This window comes from Carcharhinus amblyrhynchos, chromosome 16, assembly GCF_965287045.1.
Source record: "Carcharhinus amblyrhynchos chromosome 16, sCarAmb.v2.hapA, whole genome shotgun sequence".
Taxonomy (NCBI): domain Eukaryota; kingdom Metazoa; phylum Chordata; class Chondrichthyes; order Carcharhiniformes; family Carcharhinidae; genus Carcharhinus; species Carcharhinus amblyrhynchos.
Genome location: NC_137339.1, coordinates 35,117,036 through 35,129,920, shown reverse-complemented (window position 1 = coordinate 35,129,920; position 12,885 = coordinate 35,117,036). Strand labels below are relative to the sequence as shown.

The 12,885-nt window shown below is 42.6% G+C and overlaps 1 protein-coding gene across 2 annotated transcripts in view; it reads left to right on the top strand.

Annotated features, from left to right (window-relative positions):
- The first annotated feature begins 3,101 nt into the window (after positions 1–3,101).
- The window catches only part of LOC145353952 (ubiquitin-conjugating enzyme E2 variant 1-like), a 43,643-nt gene continuing 33,859 nt past the window's right edge, over positions 3,102–12,885 (top strand). Inside the window, exon 1 of one of the 2 annotated variants that reach the window (XM_080204975.1) lies at positions 3,102–3,194. In XM_080204975.1, the coding sequence (XP_080061101.1) occupies positions 3,173–3,194 (22 nt within the window). In that variant the 5' untranslated portion in view covers positions 3,102–3,172. Of the gene's footprint in view, positions 3,195–3,599; positions 3,691–12,885 lie in introns of those variants that run through there. The other variant, XM_080204976.1, reaches the window with a different exon arrangement.

Here is a 12,885-nt window from a genome sequence, read left to right as displayed (position 1 = left end):
CAAACTAACCTCCCAACAATTGACTCTGTCTACACTTCCTGTTGCCTCGGCAAAGCAGCCAACATAATTAAGGACCTCACGCATCCCAGACATTCTCTCTTCCACCTTCTTCCGTTGGGAAAAAGGTACACAAGCCTGAGGTCACATATCAACTGACTCGAGAACAGCTTCTTCCCTGCTGCCATCAGACTTTTCAATGGACTTACCTTGCATTAAGTTGATCTTTCTCCACAACCTACCTATGATTGTAACATTACATTCTGCACTCTCGTTTCCTTCTCTGTGAATGGTGCGCTTTGCATAGCATGCAAGAAACAATACTTTTCACTGTATACTAATATATGTAACAACAATAAATCAAATCAAAAGAAGCTGTCCTTGAGTTTGTTGGTACGTGGTCTCAGACTATTATTTTTTCCTGACAGAAGAAGCTGAGAGTATGTCCGGGGTGCATGGGGTCCTTGAGAACACTGGCTGTTTTGCTGAGGCAGCAGGAAATCTAAACCCAACCGTAACCTCTCTGGTCTATTTGCTAAGAATGAATGAATTGCACTGAAGGAATTGATTTGATTTATTATTGTCATAAGTAGTAGTATACAGTGAAAAGTATTGTTTCTTGTGCACTTTAAGAACATAAGAACATAAGAACATAAGAAATAGGAGCAGGAGTAGGCCATCTGGCCCTTCGAGCCTGCCCCGCCATTCAATAAGATCATGGCTGATCTGTCGTGGCTCAGTTCCACTTTCCCGCCCTCTCCCCATAACCCTTAATCCCCTCTCTTATCAAAAACCCATCAACCCGCTTCTTAAAAATATTTAGCGAGGCAGCCTCCACCACTTCAACGGGCAGAGAATTCCAGAGATTCACCACCCTTTGAGTGAAGAAGTTCCTCCTCAACTCCGTTCTGAACTGCCCCCCCTTTATCTTGAGGCTGTGCCCCCTAGTCCTACTGTCTTTTTTGAGCGGGAAGAGTCTTTCCACCTCTATCCTATCCATCCCATTCATCATCTTATACGTCTCAATGAGATCTCCCCTCATTCTTCTAAACTCTAACGAGTACAAGCCTAGTTTATTCAGCCTCTCCTCATAGCTCAACCCCCTCAACTCCGGTATCAGCCTAGTAAACCTCCTCTGCACTCCCTCCAAGGCCAAAATATCCTTGCGCAGGTGCGGCGCCCAAAACTGCACACAGTACTCCAGCTGCGGCCTCACCAATGCCCTATACAGCTGCAGCAAGACCTCCCTACTTTTATATTCAATCCCCCTCGCTATGAAGGCCAGCATCCCATTCGCCTTCCTGACCACCTGCTGCACCTGCAGGCTGGGTTTTTGCGACTCATGCACAAGGACCCCGAGGTCCCTCTGCACCGTCGCCTGCTGCAGTTTTTCGCCACGTAAGTAATAGTTCTATGAGGATGTGTCTAGGGCGGTGGATAGAGGAGAGCCGGTAGATGTGGTCTTTCTGGATTTTCAGAAGGCGTTTGATAAGGTACCTCACAAGAGGTTACTGCAGAAGGTCAGAGGACATGGAGTTGGGGGTAGGGTGTTAGCGTGGATAGAGGATTGGTTGTCAAATAGGAGGCAGAGAGTGGGGGTCAATGGGTGCTATTCGGATTGGCGGTTGGTGACTAGTGGAGTGCCCCAGGGGTCGGTGCTGGGGCCTCAGCTATTTACCATTTATATAGATGATCTGGAGGAGGGAACCGAGTGTAGGGTGTCGAAATTTGCTGATGACACCAAGATTGGGGGAAAGGCAAATTGTGCGGAGGGTGTGGAGAGTCTGCAGAAGGATCTAGATAGGCTGGGCGAATGGGCCAGGAAATGGCAAATGGAATTTAATGTTGGCAAGTGTGAGGTGGTCCACTTTGGTAGGAAGAATGGTAGGAAGGACTATTACTTTACAGACAATGCATACCATTCATAGAGAAGGAAAGGAGAGGGTGCTATGAGGAGAGGCTGAATAGATTAGGCTTGTACTCGTTAAGAGTTTAGAAGAATGAGGGGAGATCTCATTGAGACGTATAAGATGATGAATGGGATGGATAGGATAGAGGTGGAGAGACTCTTCCCGCTCAGAAAGATAGTAGGACTAGGGGGCATAGCCTCAGGATAAAGGGGGGGCGGTTTAGAACGGAGTTGAGGAGGAACTTCTTCACTCAAAGGGTGGTGAATCTCTGGAATTCTCTGCCCATTGAAGTGGTGGAGGCTGCCTCGCTAAATATTTTTAAGATGCGAGTTGATGGGTTTTTGATGAGAGAGGGGATTAAGGGTTATGGGGAGAGGGCGGGAATGTGGAACTGAGCCAAGACAGATCAGCCATGATCTTATTGAATGGCGGGGCAGGCTCGAAGGGCTAGTTGGCCTACTCCTGCTCCTATTTCTTATGATCTTAGAACAGTCGTAGCTAGGGTGTAGAGGAAGATAAACTTAATATAAGGAAGTTCCATTCAAAAGTCTGACGGCAGCAGGGAAGAAACTGTGCTTGAGTTGAGTGGCATGCAATATCAGATTTTAGTGTTTTTTTCCCAGATGGAAGAAGGTGGAAGAGAAAACGCCCCTGGTGCCTGGGATCCTTGATTATGCTGGCTGCTTTGTTAGAGAACAGGAAGTGTAGACAGAGTCAACGGATGGGAGGCTGGTTTGTGTGATGAACTGGACTTCGTTCACAATCATTTGTCGCTTCTTGTCTTGGTCTGAGCAAGCTGTGATACAACCATAATTCCCGGCATTTTCCATAATTACTAAAACAAACTGTCCTTGCAAGGTGAGACAAAAATTAAGCTTTAAGCGAGGGGAAGCAGCTTTGGGTAGCTAGATACCGATGAATCTGGCAGATGGATATGGGAGTGGTTGCAATCCATTTCAATGGAAGGAGCTGAGTGTGATCTGTGAGTGAAGACTCAGTGACTGAGATCAGCGAAGCCGGAATTCCGTCCCCCGCTCCAGCGTGTGCAGGGGAAAGCGCAGCGCAGCGCCGCGCACGCCCATGGACGTCACTGCCCCCGCCCGCCGCGCGCAGCGCAGCGCTGTGCCCGCGGAGGGAGAGGGCGCGTGCGCGCACGTCCGTCGCTGCCCCCTCCCCCGGCCGCCGTGCGCGCTCCCCGCCGGCAGTTCCCGCGTTTAGTGACGTCACAGCCGGAGGAGGTCAGCAGCGACCGGTAGCGACACAAGATGGCGACCACCGGGAGTAAGAGTGAGTGAGAGAGGGAAAGAAGGGAGCGAGGGGCTTGGGGGTAGCGGCTCTCTCCTTCCTCCCCCTTCCCCAGCTTTAGGGAGTCTCCGCTGGAGTGGAGGGGGACCCGCCTGGCTCCCGAATGCGGTGCCTTGCTGGGAGTTGGTTGGGAGGAGGAGGAAGGGCCGGGCCTAGGGGAGGGGGTGCTGCTGCTGGATTGTGGTGCGGGCGAGTTGGGAAACAGCGGGCGGGGTAATCCTCGCTGTTTTTTTCAGATGGGAGAGGGGTCAGCCGTCAGTGCTTTCGTTTTCATTGAGGGAGCCGCCTCCCCCCCCCCACTCGGCGGCCTAGCGGATTAGTCATCGGGAGGAGGAGAGAAAGAGGAAGCGCCTTTTAATCGGAAATAAAACCTTTTGTTTTTATTAGATATCCAGTGCCATCCTGGTTGATCCGCTCCGCTGAGCAGTGTTGGTAGTGTTCCTGCCGCTCTGGTTTGCCTGCCCTGTGCCTTAGCTGGGTGAGGCTGCGCCGCTTTCTCTTTCTCTCTCGTTTCGTGGGGTTTTGTCTGCACATAACGCAGGCCAACCTCCTCCTACCTTGTGTGTTTGGGTAGCTGGGGGAGTTCCCTCCCTGAAACTTGCTTTTTATGACTTTAAAACATCTGTTTAGGTATTTCAAATTTAATTCTGACGAGTGTTGGCAATCGTCATTTCATCTAACGCAGAGACAACCCGATTTTCTTTTACTTTCAGCTATTGTGAAAGGACTAGGTGGTCGCTTGTTCCACATTTGTTAGAACTGTTTTGAAGAATCTTGAATGTCAAATTTCTATTTTATGTTTTGAATTTGAATCCACCATTTGAAATTTATCTTAAATATCAGCTTGATTTGGGACTGCTTGAAGGTCTTGGTTTTAAAGCTCAATCGTGTATTTGTAAAGTTTTATTCATTCACATATGACACGCACACACCCCCCACTGGCAAGTATTCTAGTGGACTTGTCAAATTTGCAATCTCCCTCCAGAATTTTATCCGAATTTTAATGTTGAATTTGTAATTGTCTTCTGGGTTTATCAATTCTGGAGGAGAGGGTATGAGAGCAGGACACAAAAACTTAAAGGGTTTTAACATTTTATCATAAATTAAGTTGGTTAATAATGGGAGAACGTTTTCGCTGGTAAAATGAAGCAGTGGATGAGATGCAAATATTTATCTTCATTTTCACAGAAGTGGTAATGGGATTGTAATAGTGGAAATGAGAAGGTATGAGAGAAGAAAATGAAACAATTAGATAAGGAATTGATGGTGCAATTCAGAGTTGGGTCCTAATGACATGCATCCAGGAATTTGGGGAAATAGAAACTTTAGCCTCAATATTTCATACATTTTGTGCAGTCACTAACATAACATGCTCAAGAAGCAAGGAAAGATGAAAGAATGTAACTAATTATTAACCAATTAACATCGGGGTGAGTGAATTTCTAGATATTAGGATCTGAGATATAATACAATGAATTGCTCATTTTAAAAAACTGTTCCGGTCTCCTTATTTAAGGAAGCAAGGATGTAAGTGGCAGTCAAAAGTTTACTAGGTTGATAATCTGGAGTGAATGGGCTGTCTTAGGAGGATAGGTTGGGCTTGAATTTAGAAGAGTGAGCAGCGACTTGATTGTAGTTTAGAATGGTGTAGGGTCTAGAAAAGGTGGACTTGGAAAGGCTGTTTCCTCTTCTGGACAAGTCCAGAATTAGGGAGCACTGTTTTAAAATTAGGATTCCTCTTTTTGGACTGAGATGAGATTTTCTGTTGAGGTTGTGTGACTTTGGAACTGTGTCAAAAGTTACTGCTATGCAAGGGAATGAACGTTACTGGGGAATATGAGAATGTGGAACTCAAACCACAAACAGATCAGCCATGGCTGGCATGGTAGCACAGTGGTTAGCACTGCTGCTTCACAGCTTCAGGGACCTGGGTTCAAATCCCTGCTCAGATGACTGTTTGTGCGGAGTTTGCACATTCTCCGTGTCTGTGTGGGTTTTCTCCAGGTGCTCCGGTTTCCTCCCACAGTCCAAAGATGTGCAGGCTAGTTTGGCCATGCTAAATTGCTCCTTGGTGTCCTGGGATGCATAGATTAGAGAGGGATTAGTGGGTAAATATGTGGGGTAGGGCCTGGGTGGGATTGTGGTTTGTGCTGGCTCGATGGGCTGAATGGCCTCTTTCTGCACTGTAGGATTCTATGATCTTATTGAATGGCAGAGCAGGTTTGAAGAATCAAATAGGCAACTTCTCCCCCTACTTGGTATGTTTTATATGTATGTCCTTAAATTGGAAGTGAATCATATTAAAGGGAAGCATAGATAGTAAGCTAATCAGGATAAAAGTATTGACAAATAAAATGTTTGGATGATTAGATTTAACAGGTGGTATCTTTTTGTGGTCAATATTAAGACCATAAGGAGTTACCATATTAACATTGACACAAGTAAGGAAGCTGGTTATCCAGAGAGGACATAGCTCTGGAAGAAAGAAGGTAGGGCAAAGAGATGCCAGTTGAAATTCAATGTTGGACCAAAGAACAGGAGTAGTAGTATTTGAGCATTAACTTAAAACTTTTGAAAGAGCGAGCAGACACTTGATTTCAACATTCGGATTTTTAAACTGGGAGAAAAAGTTTAAAATGGGGTTTAAAAAAAATTTGCAGTTTTAGATATTGCTATAGAGATTGTCTGCCCGTCTACGGCGGCTATATTTGCGGCCAGGTGTCCCTGGAGAGGGAGCGTGCGGTGTCCACGGGCACAGTTGACACCTTCTGTGCCAGCTGGGCACCTCGGGCTGGGGTGTATTATAGACCCCGACAAGTACATTTTGATTTAATGTTTTAAGTTTTCTTTCGACTTTTTTTTGTTCGGGCCATCACCCCCTTCCTTTTTGGGGGGCTGCTCCTTTTAATTTGTCCTTAAGTTAATTTGAATTTGTTTACTTGTTTGGCATGCAAAAGAGCATCAAAGTAAAATGTCAAGATAAACCTGTGGAAAAGATTACTTAGGCAGCAGTTAAAATATTGCATCCAGTTTAGAATGCTGTACTTCAGAAAGGATACCAAGACCATGGAGAGGGTAAAGAGACGTACTCAGATGAATATCAGAGATGAGTCACTTAGCAAAGCCTGCTTTAATGATGATAATGTATAGGGGATCTGTTAGTTGTGCTCAGAATTATCAACGACTTTCAACAGGTAGATTTGATCAAGCTGTTTCTACTGTGTCATGTACATCTTGTTACCAATCATACAGAAGAAAAGATTAGGAAAAAAATCTTTCTGCCTATAACTTGGGACAAAGAGTGTCTTATTGAAATCAGAGATGGGAGCAAATTCTGTAACCATTTTGAAGAGGAGTGGTTAAGTATTTGGGGGGCAAAAATGTAAAAGAATTAGGAGAAGAGAGAAAGGATCAGAGTAATGGATTTTTTTAAGCTGGTGTGGGTGTAGTAAACTGCATGGCCACTTCCTGTGCTTTAAAATTGTATAGCATACACTTCTATATCTTTGTAGTTGTCCCTCAGTTTCTTCCTTTCAAATGAGCCGTCCCACATTTTTCAAGTCTTAAACCTCGAAAGCAAGATTTGTTTTGTATCTATTCTGGGGTGCAGTAATTCTCGTGCTGTGGAATTCGGGAGATATGAAAAGAAAACAATGCAAATACTGAATAACGAAATGTGCTACAAAGCAGGGTCTGCTATTATCTGTTATGAGGGCTGATGTTTCTACTGTGAAATCTCTATCTAGTTTTCTTTGTGACTGCCAATTGGTCTGCCATACATTCTAGCAACTTCTGTTTTTATTATGTTAAATTGAAGGTGTGGTGTGGCCTAACCAGATTAGAATTTCCTGCTTAAACTTCACAGTGGATTGAATAATTCAGCACTATTTATTTTGTCGGTTGTTAGTTGCTGAGTCAGCCAAAAAACTCCAGATCTCTTTCAGCTTCACATTTTGAGGTTTTACTCCCAATCAAGCAATTGTGTTAACTATACTATATACACAATACCGTGCAGGTGTAATTTTTGTTCTGTCCCCTACCCTATTTGTATATTTTACATACTTCATTTGTAAGATCCTGGCTGTCTGTTTGGATTCACTTGCATGCTCTCCCAATTTTCATGTCTGCAAATTTGATTAGTTTGTTTTGAAACCAAGTTAATGTAAATTTAAAGACAGTAGGGACCCAAGTCAGGTGGGGAGAAAAAGTGAGTGGACCTGTTTCCTTCAGTAATTTTTAAAAAAGCCCTGGGCTGTTTTATCTTTTGCAAGCCCCACTTTGTTGAATGGGCCTCAAATTCAAAGAAAATAATGTTCCCACCTAATCCATGCTGACTTTCATGTTCCACTTGAACATCTTTCTTCATCTAACTCTTCACCATTTTCTTCTATTCCTTCCTCTTAATTAAATAGCCTTCCCTTCAATGTTGAAATATTCATCTCGATCACTCCATGTTGTAGTGAGCTTTATGTTCTCACCACATAAAGAAACTTCTGAATTCTTTTGATTTCTTGCAAGTATCTAACTTTGATGGCCCCTGCTTTTGCACTTCCCCACAAGTGAAAACTTTATCAAAACATTTTATAATTATGCAGACTCCTGATAGGTCACCTCTCCAACATCTAAGAGGAGGAACTCAGCTTGCTTAACTTCTGATGCATATAATGGGTTTACATCTTCTCCCGTACTTATGTATCATATGTGGCCAGAATTGTAAATTGTGATCTCACCAGAGTTCAAAGCAAGTTGAGCATAACTTAACTTTTTGTTTCTAGTCTAGAAATAAACACTAATACATAGTTTATCTTTTTAATGGCCTTATTAACTTGTCATTGCTTTGTGATTTATGGATTTGCACTCTGAAATCCTTTGTTGCTATACTTTGCTCATGTTCTTATTTTCCAAGTAATATGTAGTTTCCTTATTTTTATTGGCAGAATGTTTTATACTTTAAAATTCATTTAATCCATTTGTCAATTAATGTGCCAATTCTGCAAGTTTATTGTCATTTTGTAATGTTACCCTTCTCAGTACTGACTATTACTGCCACGCCCCACCCTCACATTTGGAACTTGTTTCTGATTTCAAAGTCAAAATCATTAAATTGTGAATGACCATGGTCCCAACATAAATCCTTCCTTGTAGGACTCCACCTCTTGCCACTCTGAATAGCTATCCTTCACCTAAATTCTGCAGCAGGCGACGGTGCAGAGGGACCCCGGGGTCCTTGTGCATGAGTCGCAAAAACCCAGCTTGCAGGTGCAGCAGGTGGTCAGGAAGGCGAATGGGATGCTGGCCTTCATAGCGAGGGGGATTGAATATAAAAGTAGGGAGGTCTTGCTGCAGCTGTATAGGGCATTGGTGAGGCCGCAGCTGGAGTACTGTGTGCAGTTTTGGGCGCCGCACCTGCGCAAAGATATTTTGGCCTTGGAGGGAGTGCAGAGGAGGTTTACTAGGCTGATACCGGAGTTGAGGGGGTTGAGCTATGAGGAGAGGCTGAATAAACTAGGCTTGTACTCGTTAGAGTTTAGAAGAATGAGGGGAGATCTCATTGAGACATATAAGATGATGAATGGGATGGATAGGATAGAGGTGGAGAGACTCTTCCCGCTCAAAAAAGACAGTAGGACTAGGGGGCACAGCCTCAAGATAAAAGGGGGGTGGTTTAGAACGGAGTTGAGGAGGAACTTCTTCACTCAAAGGGTGGTGAATCTCTGGAATTCTCTGCCCGTTGAAGTGGTGGAGGCTGCCTCGCTAAATATTTTTAAGACGCGGGTTGATGGGTTTTTGATAAGAGAGGGGATTAAGGGTTATGGGGAGAGGACGGGAAAGTGGAACTGAGCAGCGACAGATCAGCCATGATCTTATTGAATGGTGGGGCAGGCTCGAAGGGCTAGATGGCCTACTCCTGCTCCTATTTCTTATGTTCTTATGTTCTTATTCTTTCTTGATAGCTACCTATCAATTCTGCTAATGTTGCCTGATTCCACATGCTGGCTGACTTCATCTATTATTTGGCACCTTATAAGAAAGTCTCATGAAAGTCTAGATAAATTACATCTTTTGCATTACTACCTCAAAGACTAGTCCTTAATTTTTGGTTTCTAGATGTTTTATTTTCTTCCTGCTTAGGAATTCCATTATTTTTCCTAACGCCATTATTCAGCCAATTGGTCTGTAATTCCCTGGGCATGTTCTAAGTCCTTTCTTGAATATAGATATTAGCTATCTGCACCTTTCTGTAATGAATTATTGAATATGTGTACAAATGCCTCTGTCTCTTTATATTCTTTTAAAATGTGTGGATGAGATCAGGGTTTTATACTGTTTAATTTTATTTAATTATTTCTCTTTTAAATGCAACTATATTATTTAAATATCATATCATCTAATAGCATGCCCACCTAATGTGTTCCTGTTTAAAACTGAAGCAAAGTAATTAATGTTTCTACCATCTTGCTTTTGCTAACTGATTTCTGTTCTATCCATTTCTTAAGGATTCTCATCAAGATTTTCCTATTCTCATCAAGATTTTCCTTTTTAAATTTATGTACTAGTAAAATATTTTACTGTTTTATATACCTTTTATATTTTTTGGTTCCTTTGACTTCCAAACTTTTTTGCCCTCCTAATAACCCCTGCCATGCTCTCCACTGCATGTAGTTAATGCACACCTCCGTTTTCCCTTCAGTTTTTAATCGATTGTCTCAAGAGTTTAGTTTGTTTTTTGTTCTTTATTTAGTTGAATATATTTTTTCTTTGATTCTGTTGAACACTTCAAAAAAAATTCCCATTGCTGCTCTGTCATTATTGCTCAGATTGTTGCTCATTTTATTTCTAAGTTCGATTGTTCTCCCCCCAGCAATGCTTTAAATTGGGATTTTCAAGTCTGTTACGCCAGTCCTAGCTATATGTGTCCTTTTCAATAATTATCTTAAACTGCGTTATGTTATGGTCATTGTTACAAAGGTGTTCCCCTTTTACTTCTCTTATCCAACAGTGCATATTCGAGTAGCGAATTTTCCTTTTATCAGGCTTTTTAAATAATAAGTTAGAAAGGAGTCCTGTGTACATTATAGGAATTAAATTCCATTATTCTTTTTATCTATTTCAGGTTAAATAATTTTGAGATTGTTAAAATCTCCCACCGTTATTCTATATTTTATCACTCATTTCCTTAAGTTATTTGCATATTTCTTCCTCCATCTGTAGATTTGTCCTTATTAGTGTGATTAATCATTTTTTAAATCTGTATCTACATTGATTCTATTTCTGTTCTAATAGTTGTGCCATTTTTTTCAACTACCGAAAAAGGGTAAAAAAGGTCAGGAAGTCAAAAAGGAATGAAAAATTATAAAGGTATATAAAACAAAATAGTAAAATATTTTATTGGTACATAAATTTAAAAAGGAAAGTCTTGATGAGAGTAGGGCCATTAAGAGATGGATAGAACAGAAATCAGTTAGCAAAAGCAAGAGGGCAGAAATACTAATTAGTTTGCTTCAGTTTTAAACAGGAACACAGATTAGATGGGAATGCCATCAGAAGATGAGATTTAAATTATATAATTGCATTTAAAATAGAGAAATATTAAATAAATCCAACTAGTTCACTTGCCTGTTTTCTCCATCTTTTTCTAAGTATGTTATCCTCTGCAATGTTTAATTACCATTCTGTAGTCGTGTCTCAGTTATATTTACAACGTCTGGTTACTCACAATGTGTTATTGCCTTCAGTTCTTCTGCTGCAGGCACTGTAATGTGGAGATGCTGGTGTGGAACTGGGATAAGCAAATCTCAGTTAGTGAGACAGTTGCAAAATCTCACTAACTGTCCTGGCTGGAGACAATACACACCTCTGTAACCTGTGTTTGGTCCTCCCTCCACTCACATTGTCTGTGCCTTTAAGACTTCATTACCTGTAAAGACTTGCATTCCAACCATTATCTTGCAAATTGAGTTGTCTGTATATGATCTTTTGTGAACACAAGCCCTCACTCACCTGATGCTGGAGCCGGAGAGACACAAAGCTAGTGACAAATAAACCTGTTGGACTTTAACCTGGTGTAGTGAGACTTCTTACTGTGCAGGCACTGTACGCATTGACATACAGACAATTTAACCAATTTTTGATGGTTTCTCTCCCTCTATTTTTACATCTGTTTACACCTCTGTTCTATAACTCTTTACTCCCTGGTCACTTAGTTCTCCTTTACTTGATCCTGTGCTGTCCTGTACTCCGTTTATATTTAGGCTTGTTTTATTTCTTGTAGACTCCACCTCCCTCTTAGGCTAAAACCTATGCCACTTCCCTGTTTACTTTTTATTTCAGGACACTGATTTAATTCTCAAAAATCAAGTCTGATGGTCCAATGCAGTACTGTGGTAGTGCTGCACTGCCAGACTTTCAGATATGACATTGAGATCCTCTTTGTCCCCAGATGAACGCAAGAGATTCTGTGGTGTTATTTCGAAGCAGAGCAGGGGAGTTGAGATATTCTGGCCAATATTTATCTCTCAATTAAAGGCTGTTTGTTTTGTGATCTTGTAATTGTTATATTGCTATTTGTGGGAGATTGCTGAGTGCAAGTTGGCTGCTGCTGCATTTCTAACAGTGCTTGGTGACTACACCTCAAAATCGTTCATTCACTGTAAAGCACTTTGAAACATCCAGATTTTGGATAAATGTAAGTCTTTCTAGTTCAGCTGGAGCCCATCCCAACTATAGCCCATTCCAACTATACAGCTCCTTTCCGTCCCAGTGTTAGTGCCCTGTGAAAAGGAAACCCTTTAACTATGTTAATCTTCCTGACTTGCCTGTCTCTATGCTGTTTGGCATGTGGTTCATACAATTCAAAAATTGTTACCTACTTAATTTAGGTCCCAACTCTCACTCGAGCGTTCCCTGTTGCTACTCATGTAGTCCATGTTGGAATGATCATCTTCGACAACTGGATTTTTTCCCCCCTCATTTCAAATTTCTCCCCGGCGATCTTGAGATATCCCTTACTGTGGTGGCAACATACCCTTTGGCACATATGCATCTAACCCCCTAATTATAGAATCCCCTATCATTTCTATTTTGCTTCTTCTCCACCTCCCCTGTACCGGGAGGTTTTCTGAGCCACTGTGCCTTGGCCTGCATTGTGGCTGTCCTCTCTTTTGGCCTGCATTGTGGCTGTCCTCTCTTTTGGCCTGCATTGTGGCTGTCCTCTCTTTTGGCCTGCATTGTGGCTGTCCTCTCTTTTGGCCTGCATTGTGGCTGTCCTCTCTTTTGGCCTGCATTGTGGCTGTCCTCTCTTTTGGCCTGCATTGTGGCTGTCCTCTCTTTTGGCCTGCATTGTGGCTGTCCTCTCTTTTGGCCTGCATTGTGGCTGTCCTCTCTTTTGGCCTGCATTGTGGCTGTCCTCTCTTTTGGCCTGCATTGTGGCTGTCCTCTCTTTTGGCCTGCATTGTGGCTGTCCTCTCTTTTGGCCTGCATTGTGGCTGTCCTCTCTTTTGGCCTGCATTGTGGCTGTCCTCTCTTTTGGCCTGCATTGTGGCTGTCCTCTCTTTTGGCCTGCATTGTGGCTGTCCTCTCTTTTGGCCTGCATTGTGGCTGTCCTCTCTTTTGGCCTGCATTGTGGCTGTCCTCTCTTTTGGCCTGCATTGTGGCTGTCCTCTCTTTTGGCCTG